This window comes from Mixophyes fleayi, chromosome 4 (genome assembly GCF_038048845.1).
Source record: "Mixophyes fleayi isolate aMixFle1 chromosome 4, aMixFle1.hap1, whole genome shotgun sequence".
In the NCBI taxonomy this organism is placed as follows: Eukaryota; Metazoa; Chordata; class Amphibia; order Anura; family Limnodynastidae; genus Mixophyes; species Mixophyes fleayi.
In genome coordinates this window covers 339,628,196-339,646,610 of record NC_134405.1, presented here as the reverse complement: position 1 = coordinate 339,646,610, position 18,415 = coordinate 339,628,196, and the positions used below count along the sequence as shown (strand labels likewise).

At 43.4% G+C, this 18,415-nt stretch overlaps 1 protein-coding gene across 1 annotated transcript; it reads right to left on the bottom strand.

The window, feature by feature from the left end:
• Positions 1 to 373: 373 nt before the first annotated feature.
• On the bottom strand, positions 374 to 7,103 carry LOC142150889 (tripartite motif-containing protein 29-like). Its single transcript, XM_075206063.1, has 2 exons — positions 5,937 to 7,103; positions 374 to 463 (listed from the first exon to the last, which is right to left on the bottom strand). Exons 1-2 carry the CDS (start codon positions 7,101 to 7,103, stop codon positions 374 to 376), a joined length of 1,257 nt encoding a protein of 418 aa, XP_075062164.1.
• Positions 7,104 to 18,415: the final 11,312 nt, after the last annotated feature.

Sequence of the window (18,415 nt, the reverse complement as noted above, 5' to 3'; positions counted from 1 at the left end):
CAACAATGACCAGCAAAGGTAACTGGGAGAGGCAGGTATAAATAAGGAGACAACAGGTGCAGATGATTAGCTAGTAATGCAGGTTAACCCCTGGTAGTGAGAAGAGACAAGGCAAGGCACAATAGCAACACCTCTGGCGGATTAGTGGTACTCCAGGATACATTCAAAGTAACAAGTCCAGAGTAGTCCAAAGGCAGGAGCTGCCAAGAGAAGCAGCTTGCAGAGCCAGCTGTAGTAGAAGCTCAAGCAGATGTTGAAAACACTTTTCCATTTTTTTCCTATGTCCACGAATATAAATTCATATTTGGCATCCACTATGGCCATCAGGATAATACTGAAGAATCCCTTGTAGTTGTAGAAATAGGAACCACTTTTAGATTGTGACATAATTCACGACACAGAAATTCCACAACTTGTCAAATTCTTCCGCAACAACTTGCCATACCTCAACCATCGATAGGAACTGCAAAAGAAAGATTGTTGTAATGTTAAATCAATACATGCACATATTGTTATTATACTAACTTTTTGCTGTGGAGACGCCACCTCCCACCCAGCAGACTGCAGAATCCACCTAGCAACCCACCCAAGAACCCACTCAGCAACAGGGGCAACAACCTTGCAGGAGGGGGAAGAAAGGGGGACGGCAGCCCGAATAGACCTGAGGTCATGACTTGCAGGATACTGGAGTCAACAGAGGAGATAATGGAAAAAAAAGATGACGAGTGTGACCCGATGAGTGCGGCAGTAGCCAAAATACTCAAAACTTAACAGCAGGCTAAAGGCACAATGTTTGATTAATGAGGTGCTCTATAGAGCAAGACGCACAGTACACTGCCTTGCCAGAGCCCTGCCCCCCAGCCATGGACAATAGCTGTACAGGCCTACCCCACTATTGCCGCCGTTCTCTCACCACGGGCAACATCACCGGATGGACAAACCGTCCAGTACCCCTCCTACCTATCGGACGTCAGCATTGGGAGTTATTCCTCTTTAGAAAATATTTAACAAAACCATGTAGTAAATTTGTGACTTTGTTTTTTTTACAGTTTATGTTTTTTTTATAGGTTTGAGATACAGTTTGAGTTTATATTTTGTTATAGGGTTTTTTATATATGTAATTATTTTTTGGGCTAATTTTTGTTTTGTCTTTTCACCTTTATATATAAATATTTAGTGTGTGTTGTTTTTAATATGTTAAGTTATTTTTCTATTTTAACAATAAAAGTTTTTTTTTTATTTCCTTCAACAACCTTCAAATATTGTCCCTGGATAACTTGTATGATGGCCTCACAGGTCTCAGGTATGATCAGACCCAGAGCTTGGGGTAACATAGCTGTACTGTACTTGAGATCAGCCAGTGTCCTTCCAATAGCCAAAGATCTGAGGGCAGCAACTCTCTGCTCTGCAGATATGGGTCTCCTTAAATGGGTGTAAATACAGCTCGTGGACTGTAGGATCATTCACCTGCAGGGAATTCCTGGATTCTTGTCCCGTATCTCCTGTAGCAGCGGCATATGGGAAAATGAGTCTCTCCCCAGCAACCACTCCATGGTCCAACAAGGGCGACTCTTTCTTCTTCTTTCCCTACAGTTAATTATCTGCAGCATTGTCGCTTTCCCAACAAGCAAATAAGCACAAGCTTTGTGTTTATTTGGGCGGCTCATTATATAACAATAATCCTAACTTGTGTAAAGTTTTGAATAAAGTTTGCCGAACGCACACTATATACAAAGCAGAACAAAGTAGGGATTGGTGATGATAGTATTTCCTGTCCCTAGATGTTTGTGTGTACTGAGGTTTAGCCCATTGGTAATGCTGGATGCACACCAGATATCTGTAGTGTGTGTCACAATCGTTTGAGCAGATGGTTAAGACAGATGAAAATCACAGATCTGAGGGTAAATCATATAGGTGTATACACATGAATCGTCATCCTCATCAGGACTATCAGTCATTGATAAAATCATTACAGATATCGCACCGGAAGAAATTTTCTGTACCTAGCTTAGCGTGTGCTTCACATCTGTGTACACTGCGTGTTATAACAGAATTTAACAGGAATTTGTTATCTATTGCTATGACCTGTGTTGGGCTGCTGATCAGTGAAGCGTAGTATATACCAGACACAGCCTCATCTAGTGTAGTCCCAGGGTATATACCAGACACGGCCCCATCTAGTGTAGTCCCAGGGTATATACCAGACACAGCCCCATCTAGTGTAGTCCCAGGGTATATACCAGACACAGCCCCATCTAGTGTAGTCCCAGGGTATATACCAGACACAGCCCCATCTAGTGTAGTCCCAGGGTATATACCAGACACGGCCCCATCTAGTGTAGTGCCAGGGTATATACCAGACACAGCCTCATCTAGTGTAGTCCCAGGGTATATACCAGACACAGCCCCATCTAGTGTAGTCCCAGGGTATATACCAGACACAGCCCCATCTAGTGTAGTCCCAGGGTATATACCAGACACAGCCCCATCTAGTGTAGTCCCAGGGTATATACCAGACACAGCCCCATCTAGTGTAGTCCCAGGGTATATACCAGACACGGCCCCATCTAGTGTAGTGCCAGGGTATATACCAGACACGGCCCCATCTAGTGTAGTCCCAGGGTATATACCAGACACAGCCTCATCTAGTGTAGTCCCAGGGTATATACCAGACACAGCCCCATCTAGTGTAGTCCCAGGGTATATACCAGACACAGCCTCATCTAGTGTAGTCCCAGGGTATATACCAGATACAGCCTCATCTAGTGTAGTCCCAGGGTATATACCAGACACAGCCCCATCTAGTGTAGTCTCAGGGTATATACCAGACACAGCCTCATCTAGTGTAGTCCCAGGGTATATACCAGACACAGCCCCATCTAGTGTAGTCCCAGGGTATATACCAGACACAGCCTCATCTAGTGTAGTCCCAAGGTATATACCAGACACAGCCCCATCTAGTGTAGTCTCAGGGTATATACCAGACACAGCCCCATCTAGTGTAGTCTCAGGGTATATACCAGACACAGCCCCATCTAGTGTAGTCTCAGAGTATATACCAGACACAGCCCCATCTAGTGTAGTCCCAGGGTATATACCAGATAAAGCCTCATGTAGTGTAGTCCCAGGGTATATACCAGATAAAGCCTCATGTAGTGTAGTCCCAGGGTATATACCAGACACAGCCCCATCTAGTGTAGTCCCAGGGTATATACCAGATAAAGCCTCATGTAGTGTAGTCCCAGGGTATATACCAGACACAGACTCATCTAGCGTAGTCCCAGGGTATATACCAGACACAGCCCCATCTAGTGTAGTCCCAGGGTATATACCAGATAAAGCCTCATGTAGTGTAGTCCCAGGGTATATACCAGACACAGACTCATCTAGCGTAGTCCCAGGGTATATACCAGACACAGCCTCATCTAGTGTAGTCCCAGGGAATATACCAGACACAGCCTCATCTAGTGTAGTCCCAGGGTATATACCAGACACAGACTCATCTAGCGTAGTCCCAGGGTATATACCAGACACAACCTCATCTAGTGTAGTCCCAGGGAATATACCAGACACAGCCTCATCTAGTGTAGTCTCAGGGTATATACCAGACACAGCCCCATCTAGTGTAGTCCCAGGGTATATACCAGACACAACCTCATCTAGTGTAGTCTCAGGGTATATACCAGACACGGCCCCATCTAGTGTAGTCCCAGGGTATATACCAGACACGGCCTCATCTTGTGTATTCCCAGGGTATATACCAGACACAGCCTCATCTAGTGTAGTCTCAGGGTATATACCAGACACAGCCCCATCTAGTGTAGTCTCAGGGTATATACCAGACACAGCCTCATCTAGTGTAGTCCCAGGGTATATACCAGACACAGCCCCATCTAGTGTAGTCCCAGGGTATATACCAGACACAACCTCATATAGTCTTACAAAAATTAGTCCCTATATAGAGTGTTTACCCTTCCCACACTGTGCGCAGCCAACTGAAAGTGACTTTGCTGACATTTCTCCATGTACAATGCTCCCTGGTTATAACGCCAGACAAGGTAAAAACTGGTGCTATAGTGAGGGTGACTTATAATATCACTACTACATTTTAAAGCTCTCTTATGCTGAGAGAGAACCTGATGGTGCCGTTATAAAGGTGGTGGTATAAGGAGGGAACAGTGTATAACAAGCACTTTTATAAAAGTTTGCCGGCTATACCCCCAGATGGTATTGCTCTTTTAATGTCTGCATTCTGATTGGTTGCATTCTGCATGTCGCCAATCACAATGTACAAATTGTCAACCTGGAAGCATAATTTAAGTGTTATCATTGAGCCTGCCAACAATTTTATGTCGCAGGTTAAGCGCCAACATTTACAGTGTACCCTAGCTATGCAGGCAGAGGATGCTGCCCGGCCCCTCTAATTGTGTTTAAAACAAAATCAGAGAAGCCTCTCAGCTGTCACGGACATGTAAGTAGCGTACGTCTGCAGGCAATGAGCCCCTGCTAGAGGGGACGATTGCCCCGATCCCCCCTCCGCCCCGGGATTCATCACTGCACATATACAAGTGCTCCCACCATGTCTTACACAATATACTTTATACTACATAGCTGCAAGACACAGGTAAGGAATCTAGGATGATTAATCTGTTTACATACAATGTGATAATCAGAATGTTAGTGCCCCCCTCCCACTAATTGTGCAACAGGTTACACTAATATTCTATCTGAACAAAATCAAGTCTTATGTAGAGAAAAGCTCCATCTATAAATGGATACCGGTGTGGTTTTGCCATCAGTAGTGCTATAGTCTAAGAGATTTGTGGGGTTTTTCCAGAGAAAGCTTCCCCCATACATTGTAGCCGAATATAGTGAAGCCTATTTACCAAGGATTGTGGTGGTACATGTACCGCCGGAGTCCTCCTTTCACTATCACCATCTCTGGATGGTAAAAGCGCAGGATATTCATAAAAAACGTGCTTTATTCATTTATATAAATCATTTATCTAATCTGGCAAAATAATTATTTGTTTATATATATATATTTAACAATAGTTTATGTCAATTTTTTATGTTTTATTTCCAAGTAGAAAGTCAGGGAGTCTAATTCCATTTCTCATGTTTGAACTAACAAGCCGGGTTCCACATGCACAGAAGTATCCAAGACCAGTACCACTGAGGCAGCTGAGTATCATTGTGATATATCGCAGCCAATAAGAGTAAGTCTAACACTGACTACATTAATAGGATGTACACTGGCTGACAGACAGTTATTGCAGCCAATCACAGCCATCAGTGAATCAGAGATGGAGAAATCCCACATACATGTATATGTATTGTATATATTTATAATGAAAGTTTCTAACACACCAACAAGGGAACAAATCCAGACACACTGGTCACCTGGTTACACAGGAGGAGGGGCTCAGCTGTATCTCCACCCACTGCTTCATTCTATTGGATAATGTTACACCAATCATGTCACCCTCCCTGTGGTGTTATCAGTCTCTGGGTGGATTTCTTAAGATTATTTTTTCACCCATATCCTGACTCCCCCCAGATATCTTTATACACCCTTCCTCTACACATAATGCAGCATGAAGGGGCTCAGTGAAGGTGGCAGTGACGGTGTGTAAGTGTCTGATCGGGTCACACAGAGAATAAAAGGACAGCTGTCCAGCCTCATAATCCAGATATATCCTCACTGTATCACAGAGAATATTGTCAGGTAACCGGATCAATTTCCTGTCATGTATCACTGTATACTCATCACCAGATCTATCCAAACCCCAGGACTTGTTATTATATCCAATGTATGACTGACGTCCTTTCCTGTCTATACTGGAATAACACATCCCTACCCTCCAGCGCCATGATTTACTGATCTCCACTTCCCAGTAATGTCGCCCTGAGGCAAATCCCCTGGTGCTTATTACCTGAGGATACTGAAATCTCTCTGGTGTGTTTGGACGTTTCTGGTTTGGTGACCAGGATGCAGTTTTCCTGTCACCTGATATTCGTATATATTTACCAGCTGTGTTTACATCCAGTAATATGTCTGTAGCCTCCTGCACATAGATCCCTGTATTTATACCTGTTATTATATCAGATAATGTGTGTAGTTTCCCTGAGTTCAGACCCATATCCAGATCTCCTACACCTTGGACCTGGTCATCATGTCTCTCTCTGTCCTCAGTATCACACAAGTCACATGTGTCTGGTTCCTGTAAGACAGTCACTGGATCAGACATGTTACACAACTCTTCAATGTGACGCATCTTCCTGGACAGCTCGTCCTTCATTAATTCCAACTGTTGGATCAGATCAGAGACTGATAGCAAAACGCTCTCTTCCTGCCTGGAGATCTCATTCAGGACTCTCTTCTCTAGGTTTTCCAGCTGTCTTCTAATGTCTCTAAACTGCGCAATGACTCTCTCTGTTACACCAGCTGCTTTTTCCGGATCTTCTCTCCTGCGCTCCTGCAGTCTCTGGACTCTTTTCTCAGTCTCCTCTCTCTTTATGGTTAGTTTCTGCAGAACATTTCTCAGTTTCTCCTTCTTCTCAGAGGCCTCATCCAGTGACTCCATCTGATGTCCTCTGTGTTCCCCGATCAGACAGCAGGACACACAGATACAGGCAGCATCCTCAGTGCAGTAATCCTCCAGGATCTTCTTATGGATGGCGCATTTCCTGTTCCCCAGGGAAGTGGTGGGATCAGATAAGACGTGTTCTGCTGACTTGCTGTGTACTCTCAGGTGATTATCACAGAGAGAAGCTTCACAATGCAGACAGGATTTAGCAGCAGGTACAGGAGAGTGAATACAGTAAGTGCAGAAGATCCCAGTCTCCTTCTGATCTGGCCGAGTAGACAGGAAACTCCCCACTATGTTACACAGAGTTATGTTCCTCTGCAGTGCAGGACGCTCCTGACACTCTGCTCTCCATTCAGGACAGGTATAAACTCCAGACTCCTCCTGTGTATCCAGCACGTGATCAATACAGACCCCACAGAAGTTGTGTCCACATCTCAGTGTTACAGGATCTGTATAAATGTTCAGGCAGATGTCACAGTCCAGCTCCTGTCTCAGATCAGCAGACGCCATCGCTGACAGCAGAAGAGAGAAATGAAAGTGTCTCTAACACTCAGAAACCAGTGAGATCACATTCTCCACACAGGGCGAGGCTGAGCTTGTCACTCGCATTATATCTATAGACTCACTTACACTAAGGGACACATTAAGAGATATGCCAGGCAGCACAGTGGCCTAGTGGTTCACACTCCTGCCTCACAGCACTGGGGTCATGAGTTCAAATCCCGACCATGGCCTTATCTGTGTGGAGTTTGTATGTTCTCCCTGTGTTTGCGTGGGTTTCCTCCGGGTGCTCTGGTTTCCTCTCACACTCCAAAAACGGTAGGTTAATTGGCTGCTATAAAAAAAAAAAAAATTAACCCTAGTCTCTGTCTATCTCCCTCTTTGTCTGTCTGTCTGTGTCTGTGTGAGTGTGTGTCTATATTAGGGAATTTAGACTGTAAGCTCCAATGGGGCAGGGACTGATGTGAATGAGTTCTCTGTACAGCGCTGCGGAATTAGTGGCACTATATAAATAAATGATGATGATGATGATGATATCATGCAGATAAATTTATTTATTTTAGAAATTGTAAAGGTCACTTTAACCTAAATATTTAATTTAGCATGGATTATTCAGTTACTTTATGAAAAATACAGTTACTTATATAGTTATTAAAAATATTGATAAAGGCATAAGTAGCATTTAATTTTTTAATTCCTATTCAGGTAGAAAACAGTCTTAAATTGCTAGGGTTATGTAACTAGAAAAACCTAACACTAATGAAAATGTACTTTAATATGTCTTTCTCTCAGTCCTTTAACGAAACTTGATGATATATTACAAAATACACAGTTCCTGGCATTGTTGTGTCAGAAACAGGAAAAAGGGACAAGTGTAAGGATCTTGTAGCAGTTATAGATATGAACCTCCAGAACACTAGACAGAGATCTTCGCCTTTAGCAGCCGCCTTGCCCGTAGAGCTTTATATGCTCACAGGTACTTGGATGCCCCCAGGTCTTAAACTCTTACGTAGTGGAGGCTTATATGCTATACCGCAGGTGGTTAGGAGGTGGTAGCCAAGATATGAGCAGATAGTCAAAGACAGGCCGGGGTAAGGGGTCCACAGCAGGCAACAGTAGTTAGGAACAGGTCAAAAAGGTCAGGGCTGGCAGGGAGCAGGGGGTAATCCAAAAACAGGCAGAGGTCAGGGACAAAGAAAGATCAAGCAGGGTCTTAAACAAGACAAGGGTCACAACAGCTACCGGGTCCAAAGCAGAGAATCCACAGGAATAACAAAGGTCAACTCAGAGCAGGTCAGCAGTAAAGCAGGGCACAGGAGGCTATAACCGGCAGGGAGGCAAAGCCCTCTTGCACAGATGCCATGCGCGGCGCTGACAGTAAATGTGTCCTGACCGTTGCCATGGTGATGGCCAGCCGTTGCCATGACAGCCAGGACGCAGATAGAGGAAGCGAGCCAGGAATCGCCACAGCTCATTTCAGTACCCCCCCTTGAGGAGGGGTCAAGGTCTCTCCTCCACTCTCAGCACATCCTCCCATTCTCGGTTACAGGATTTTTTCCGGGCTGTACCCACTATGTGGAATTCCCTCCCACGCACAATAAGACTTTCCTCTAGTCTTCAAACCTTCAAGCGTTCACTGAAAACCCACCTCTTCAGACAAGGTTATGATATTCCTCAACCATCATCTTAATTTCATAGATTACCCTATTACCATCCTCTACACTGCTAACGCAAGACAACAACCCTCTGACCAACATTGCAACACACACAGCCCACTCAGTACTTTTACCTTTGCAGTCTGGCTGGTCCATTGTGCAATATGATGTAGCACATGCCCTTGTGTTTCTAACTCCCATTGTCCTATAGATTTTAAGCTTGCGAGCAGGGCTCTCTTACCTCTCTGTCTGTATGTATTACCCAGTATTGACTTATTAATGTTTGTTCCCAATTGTAAAGCGCTACGGAATTTGCTGGCGCTATATAAATAAATGTTGATGATGATGATGATGATGAAGGGTCCCCGGGACCCTGGTTTCCTGGGAAAATGTTTAAAGAAATTCTTGATAGCTTTATCAGCATGTAGACGTCTCTACGGAACCCAGGATCGAGGAAGCCTTAGCTTGAAGGCAACAGAATTAACTTGTATGATGATGGAGAAGTGTCCAATGAACCTAGGCCCAAGTTTTTCACAGGGTTGTCTTAGCTCAATGTTGCGAGTGGAGAGACAGATTTTCTGACTGACTTTCAAGGAACAAGCTGTACGATGATAATCTGCAAACGTTTTGGAGCAATATGAGCTTTCTTCCAGATAATTCTGAGACTACAAGCTGTAGAGCGAATCTCTGGGATACCAGAAGAGTTGAGAGAGGACAAGGAGTTGGACCTAGGGTGAAAGCCAAAATTATAGACGAACGGAGAAATGCGAGTGAAGGAATGACATGAGTTGTTATATGCTCCGACCACTGTAATAAGGATGACCAATTGTTATGAAATTCAGAGGTGTACAGCTGTAGAAACTGTTTCAGGGATTGATTAACTCTTTCGGTTTGTCCATTAGACTGTGGATAATACGCTGATGAAAGACTGATGTTAATGCTGAGGAGCCCACCACAAGATTTCCAGAATTGAGTCATAAATTGAGAGCCACGATCAGAGACAATATCCGTGGGCAAACCGTGGAGTCGGAAGATGTGTTGAATAAAGAGTGATGCTAGACTTTGTGCACTCGGAAGTCTAGTCAAAGGTATAAAATGAGACATTTTACTAAATCAGTCAACAACCACCCAAATAGTGTTGTGCCCTGCTGAGCACGGAAGATCCAAGATAAAATTCATAGACAGGTGTGTCCAGGGTTTTGTATGGATAGACAATGGCATAAGCTGGCCCGAGGGACAGTTTCGAGGAACCTTGTTTTTTGCACAACTTTCACAGGACAGAACAAAGTCCCTGACATCTGTAGACAGGTAAGGCACCAAGTAGAGCGTGAAAGAATCTCTATGGTCTTGAAGATACCAGGATGTTTGGCAGTTTTGTTCTCATGAGCCTCAGAGAGTACAGTCTTCCTAAGGTGGACTGGAACAAATAGATTATTAGCAGGTGTTTCCAAGGGAGCCAGCTTTTGAAATCGGCGGAGCGTTACAGCTAAATCTTGGGTCAACCCAGCATGAATGACAGATGATGGAATAATGGGCAGCGGTTCAGCCGTAGGTACATGATGGGAGACAAAGCTCCTAGATAAGGCTCCCGCCTTGATGTTCTTGGATCCAGGTCTGTAAGTAATAATGAATCGCAAATGGGTAAAATAGCGTAGGGATGTGCACCGGCCACTTTTGGTGTCTCGTGTTTTGTGTTTTGGATTCGGATTTGCTTGAGGTTTTGGGTTCGGATTTGTTTCGCAAAACACCTGACGAAAGGTTTTGGTTCGGATTTAAGGTTTTGGATTTGGATTTATTGTGAAAAAAACATAAAAAGTGTTAAAATCAAGTTTTTTTGGTTTATTTTCACTCCTACGCTATTATTAACCTCAATAACATTCATTAGCAATCATTTCCACTAATTCCCAGTCTATTCTGAACACCTCACACCTCACAATATTGTTTTTAGTCCAAAACGTTTCACCGAGGTAGCTTTCTGGACTGCATAGTGCAGTGGTCCCGGTACACAATTTGGTACCGGGGCCACAATATATCACCCTCAACTGGTCTGAATTCCACCAAAAAAGTATCTGGACTGCGTAGTGGAGTGGCCCCGGTACCCAACTTGATACCGGGGCCACAATATAATAAAAAAAAAACCTCAACTGGTCTGAATTCCACCAAACAAGTATCTGGACTGCGTAGTGGAGTGGCCCCCACAATATAATAAAAAAAACCTCAACTGGTCTGAATTCCACCAAAAAAGTATCTGGACTGCATAGTGGAGTGGCCCCGGTACCCAATTTGATACCGGCGCCACAATATAATAAAAAAAACCTAAATTGGTCTGAATTTTACCAAAAAAGTATCTGGACTGCGTAGTGGAGTGGTCCCCACAATATAATAAAAAAATCCTCAACTGGTCTGAATTCCACCAAACAAGTATCTGGACTGCGTAGTGGAGTGGTCCCCACAATATAATAAAAAAAAACCTCAACTGGTCTGAATTCCACCAAACAAGTATCTGGACTACGTAGTGGAGTGGTCCCCACAATATAATAAAAAAACCCTCAACTGGTCTGAATTCCACCAAAAAAGTATCTGGACTGCGTAGTGGAGTGGCCCCGGTACCCAATTTGATACCAGGGCCACAATATAACAAAAAAAAAACTCAACTGGTCTGAATTTTACCAAAAAAGTATCTGGACTGCGTAGTGGAGTGGTCCCCACAATATAATAAAAAAACCCTCAACTGGTCTGAATTCCACCAAACAAGTATCTGGACTGCGTAGTGGAGTGGCCCCGGTACCCAATTTGATACCGGGGCCACAATATAATAAAAAAAAAACTCAACTGGTCTGAATTTTATCAAAAAAGTATCTGGACTGCGTAGTGGAGTGGTCCCCACAATATAATAAAAAAACCCTCAACTGGTCTGAATTCCACCAAACAAGTATCTGGACTGCGTAGTGGAGTGGCCCCGGTACCCAATTTGATAACGGGGCCACAATATAATAAAAAAAAACTCAACTGGTCTGAATTTTACCAAAAAAGTATCTGGACTGCGTAGTGGAGTGGTCCCCACAATATAATAAAAAAACCCTCAACTGGTCTGAATTCCACCAAACAAGTATCTGGACTGCGTAGGGGAGTGGTCCCCACAATATAATAAAAAAACCCTCAACTGGTCTGAATTTTACCAAAAAAGTATCTGGACTACGTAGTGGAGTGGTCCCCACAATATAATAAAAAAACCCTCAACTGGTCTGAATTCCAGGGAACAGATGGCGGGCACCGGATGGACGTCTGAAACCTACATAGCAGTTAAGGGCGCAGTTCCTCTTTTTTGTGACTGCATAAACAATTAACGTAGTAATAGAAATGACAGGTTTTTTGGGTTTTAAATATAGAAAGAAAGAAGGTAGTACTAGAAATGGCAGTTATTCGAATCCCCAGGAGAGTCTAAGTGGGGTGAGCCACAGAGAAATTATTTCCCTCAGTTTCTCTAACAGGTTGTCAGTGTTGTGCCTCTTCTTAAAACCTGTGATACATAACTACACACACTCTGCAAAGCTTTTACAAATTATCTGCTGCACAGGAGAGTACCACTGGACTGTACTTTAATAGCAGTACCTATTATTTTTGGGTACAGCAACAGTGAATGATCGTAGTTAGACTTTTAAATAGCAGTACAAGCTAGATTTTTTTTAAATTTTGTAATATTTTTTTCCAATTAATTTTGGAAATTTTTTTAATTTTTTTTTTAAAATTAATTTTTTATAATTTTTTTTATAAAAATATATATATTTTTTTTTAACTTTTGGATAACTTGGAAATAACAATGCCCTTAGCAGAACAGACCACAGGACACAGGAAATACAGAAAGAAAGAAGGTAGCAATAGAAATAGCATTTCTTCTTTTTTGGAACTGCACAAACAGTGATGAAAATGAAGGTGGAGCTGGTGGCATGTCACGGTCCTCTTCAGAGGACAATCTCCTGACCAGCAGGTCTTTGCACCGCTGTAGACTTGTGTCCGCCGGAAACAGAGACACAACATCGAGAACGGTGGGCAGAATGTATTCCTCTGACTTTAAAAGACTGACCACCCTCGGATCCTGGCAAAGCGTACGAAGGGCTTCATCCACAAGAGCTACATGCTTTGTGGAATCGCAATGGTGTACCAGCTCCTCCCTCACTTTCTCCAGCTGCTTCTGCAAAAGCCTGATCAGGGAAATCACCTGACTCAAGCTGGCAGTGTCGGAACTGACTTCTCGTGTGGCAAGTTCAAATGGCTGCAGAACCTTGCACAACACGGAAATCATTCTCCAGTGCGCTTGACTCAGGCGCATCCCCACTCCTTTTCCTATGTCATAGGTGGCTGTGTAGGCTTGAATAGCCTTTTGGTGCTCCTCCATCCTCTGCAGCATATAGAGGGTGGAGTTCTAGCACGTCACTACCTCTAGTTAATTTAGATTGCAAGGCTTGTAAATAATTTGAAGATAAAAAAAAGCAGGCTGCACAGACTGTGGAGCTAGAAAGTGAAATTAAATGGATCACGTTACTTTGGTGGCTATCTAGGCCCCCCTCCCCCTACACTTGTAGTTGAATATAAAAAAAGCAGCCTGCATAGACTGTAGAACTAGAAATTCAAATATACAAAGAAATGGACAAAGGCAGTTTGGTATCTGTCTGCATCAGATCCCCTCTCCACTAGGAGTAAAATTGAAAACTATTCAGCCGTTATATAATCTAGAATATAAATAGAAATTGAGAAAGGCAATTTGGTATCTGTCTGCATCATAATCATCAACATCCTCCTCAGCGCCAACTACATCAATATCCTCCTCCCGGTGTACAACATTCACACCTTCATTAGCCAAATCTGTAACTGGACTGTAGGTGATCCTTCCAGCATATGCAGAGGGCGTGCTGCAAATGCTGGATGGAGTCACCTCTTCCCGTACAGTGATGGGAAGGTCAGGCTTCACAACCACCAACACCCTTGGACTCGCCTTGGGGATTTGTGATGTCATCTGTTTAGAAGGCAGAGTTCTTTGCTGTTTTGTTGTTGTTGCTGACAGCATAACTCTCTTAAATTTTTTGTAGGGGGGGGGGGGAGGAGGAGGGCTTAGATCCTTGGGTGAAGCTGGACCACTAGTCATGAACACGGGCCAGGGCCTAAGTCGTTCCTTGCCACTACGTGTCGTAAATGATGATTTTAAGTTTCTCTTTTTGCTACTTTTTGAGAACTTGGGCTTTTTGGATTTTACATGCCCTGTACTAGGAGATTGGGCATCGGGCTTGCCAGACGACATTGATGGCATTTCATCGTCTATGTCATGACTAGTGGCAGCAGCTTCAGCATTAGGAGGAAGTGGGTCTTGATCTTTCCCTACTTTATCCTCCAAATTTTTGTTTTCCATTATATGTAGCACAAGAGAGTGTACTCCTAAGCCACACACACTCGGCAAAGCCTTTAAAAATTATATGCGGCACAGGAGAGTAGCACTGGACTTATACTGCTGAATCAGTGAACTTTGTAATAGCAGTACCACTGGACTTATACTGCTGAATCAATGAACTTTGTAATATAGCATTACCACTGGACTTATACTGCTGAATCAGTGAACTTTGTAATATAGCAGTACCACTGGACTTATACTGCTGAATCAGTGAACTTTGTAATATATCAGTACCACTGGACTTATACTGCTGAATCAGTGAACTTTGTAATATAGCAGTACCACTGGACTTATACTACTGAATCAGTGAACTTTGTAATATATCAGTACCACTGGACTTATACTGCTGAATCAGTGAACTTTGTAATATAGCAGTACCACTGGACTTATACTGCTGAATCAGTGAACTTTGTAATATAGCAGTACCACTTGACTTATACTGCTGAATCAGTGAACTTTGTAATAGCAGTACCACTGGACTTATACTGCTGAATCAGTGAACTTTGTAATATATCAGTACCACTGGACTTATACTGCTGAATCAGTGAACTTTGTAATATAGCAGTACCACTGGACTTATACTGCTGAATCAGTGAACTTTGTAATAGCAGTACCACTGGACTTATACTGCTGAATCAGTGAACTTTGTAATATATCAGTACCACTGGACTTATACTGCTGAATCAGTGAACTTTGTAATATATCAGTACCACTGGACTTATACTGCTGAATCAGTGAACTTTGTAATATAGCAGTACCACTGGACTTATACTGCTGAATCGGTGAACTTTGTAATATATCAGTACCACTGGATTTATACTGCTGAATCAGTGAACTTTGTAATATAGCAGTACCACTGGACTTATACTGCTGAATCAGTGAACTTTGTAATATAGCAGTACCACTTGACTTATACTGCTGAATCAGTGAACTTTGTAATAGCAGTACCACTGGACTTATACTGCTGAATCAGTGAACTTTGTAATATATCAGTACCACTGGACTTATACTGCTGAATCAGTGAACTTTGTAATAGCAGTACCACTGGACTTATACTGCTGAATCAGTGAACTTTGTAATATAGCAGTACCACTGGATTTATACTGCTGAATCAGTGAACTTTGTAATATATCAGTACCACTGGACTTATACTGCTGAATCAGTGAACTTTTTAATATATCAGTACCACTGGACTTATACTGCTGAATCAGTGAACTTTGTAATATAGCAGTACCACTGGACTTATACTGCTGAATCAGTGAACTTTGTAATATATCAGTACCACTGGACTTATACTGCTGAATCAGTGAACTTTGTAATACATCAGTACCACTGGACTTATACTGCTGAATCAGTGAACTTTGTAATATAGCAGTACCACTGGACTTATACTGCTGAATCAGTGAACTTTGTAGTATATCAGTACTACTGGACTTATACTGCTGAATCAGTGAACTTTGTAATAGCAGTACCACTGGACTTATACTGCTGAATCAGTGAACTTTGTAATATAGCAGTACCACTGGACTTATACTGCTGAATCAGTGAACTTTGTAATATAGCAGTACCACTGGACTTATACTGCTGAATCAGTGAACTTTGTAATATAGCAGTACCACTGGATTTATACTGCTGAATCAGTGAACTTTGTAATATAGCAGTACCACTGGACTTATACTGCTGAATCAGTGAACTTTGTAATATAGCAGTACCAATGGACTTATACTGCAGGATTGTTTTGGGATATTTTTTTTTTTTTTTATAATTACTTTTTTTGTAATTTTTTTTATAACTTTTTTGGAAATTTTTTATAATTTGGGAATAATGGGGAAATAAAATAACAATGCCCTTAGAAGGACAGAGCACAGGGCACATCACCACTGGACTGAACAGGACACAGCACAGGACCCAGCAGCACCACTGAACTCAGAAGGACAGAGCACAGGACACAGCACCACTGGACTGAACAGGACACAGCACAGGACCCAGCAGCACCACTGAACTCAGAAGGACAGAGCACAGGACACAGCACCACTGGACTGAACAGGACACAGCACAGGACCCAGCAGCACCACTGAACTCAGAAGGACAGAGCACAGGGCACAGCACCACTGGACTGAGCAGAACACAGCACAGCACAGAACTGAACAGCACAACACAGCACAGCACAGTACAGCACAGCACGAGATCTACCAGGAGAGAGGACCACCTAACACAACCTCCCTCTACCCTGATCAATGCCCGAGTGAAGATGGCAGCGACTAGCGGGGAATTTATAGGATCCGAGTATCGCGAGATCCGACAGCGGGATTATGACTCAGAGCCTCGGTTTCAGTTTTGCAATTGGCGGGAATACCCGGAATCTGTCTTTGATCCGGCTCGGATCGGCAACGTTCGGGTGGGCTCGGATTTCAGATATCCGAGCCCGCTCATCTCTAAAATAGCGTTCATCTTGCTTGTCTAGAATTCAGTCATTTAGCGGATTTGATATACTGGAGATTCTTGTGATCGGTGATGACTGAAACGGTGTGAAAGGCTCCTTCCAGTCAGTGACGCCAGTCCTCAAAGGCCCATTTTATGGCCAGAAGCTCCTGATTGCCTACATCATAATTAACCTCGGCAGCAGAGAATTTACGAGAGAAGTAGGCACAGGGATGCAAGCGATGATCATAAGGGTCCTTCTGAGATAGAACAGCGCCAGCGCCTATGTCAGAGGCATCTACCTCCAGTACAAAAGGTATGTCAGGGTTGGGATGTCTCAGGATTAGAGCAGAGACGAATGCCCTTTTTAGGACCTCGAAAGAAGCTACAGCCTCTGGGGGCCAGTTATCTGGGTCCACCCCTTTACGGCTAAGAGCAAGTGTGGCAGCCTCCAGATCTGATGAATCTTCGGTAGTAATTTGCAAAACCTAAAAACCTCTGGATGGCCTTCAAGCTTATGGGCCTTGATCAAGATGGTAGCACCTTTCAGTTGATCAAACTATACTGAGATGAGAGGGAGTGGATAGGTGTTCTTAACTGTGATCTTGTTGAGACCCCTGTAAACGATGCACGTACGCAATCTGACGTACTTTTTGGATACAAAAAAACAACCGGCTCCTACAGGAGACTTCGAAGGCCTGATAAAGGCTTTCTGTAGATTTTCCTCCACATAATCCTGCATTGCTTTAGTTTCAGAACCGGAGAGTGAATACAATCTCTCTTTGGGTAACTTTTATCCTGGAATTAGCTTATTGGCACAATCAAAATCACGATGTGGAGGCAGGGAATCGACCGCCTTTTTTGAGAGCACATCCTGGAACTCATGATAAGGTGCAGGACATTGTTCAGGAAGAGACAGCAGAAGCCAGAGAGGAAAAGACAAGAACAAATGCACAGTACCAGTTCTCTTGTATGTAGTCTCAGGGTATATACCAGACACAGCCTCATCTAGTGTAGTCCCAGGGTATATACCAGACACAGCCTCATCTAGTGTAGTCCCAGGGTATATACCAGACACTGCCTCATCTAGTGTAGTCCCAGGGTATATACCAGACACAGCCTCATCTAGTGTAGTCCCAGGGTATATACCAGACACAGCCTCATCTAGTGTAGTCCCAGGGTATATACCAGACACAGCCTCATCTAGTGTAGTCCCAGGGTATATACCAGACACAGCCTCATCTAGTGTAGTCCCAAGGTATATACCAGACACAGCCCCATCTAGTGTAGTCCCAGGGTATATACAAGACACAACCCCATCTAGTGTAGTCCCAGGGTATATACCAGACACAGACTCATCTAGTATAGTCCCAGGGTATATACCAGACACAGCCTCATCTAGTGTAGTCCCAGGGTATATACCAGACACAGCCTCATCTAGTGTAGTCCCAGGGTATATACCAGGCACAGCCTCATCTAGTGTAGTCCCAGGGTATATACCAGACACAGCCTCATCTAGTGTAGTCCCAGGGTATATACCAGGCACAGCCTCATCTAGTGTAGTCCCAGGGTATATACCAGACACAGCCTCATCTAGTGTAGTCCCAGGGTATATACCAGACACAGCCCCATCTAGTGTAGTCCCAGGGTATATACCAGACACAGCCTCATCTAGTGTAGTCCCAGGGTATATACCAGACACAGCCCCATCTAGTGTAGTCCCAGGGTATATACCAGATACACCCTCATCAAGTGTAGTAACAGCTTAGATTACACATACAGGGGTGAATTCAATTGGCTGC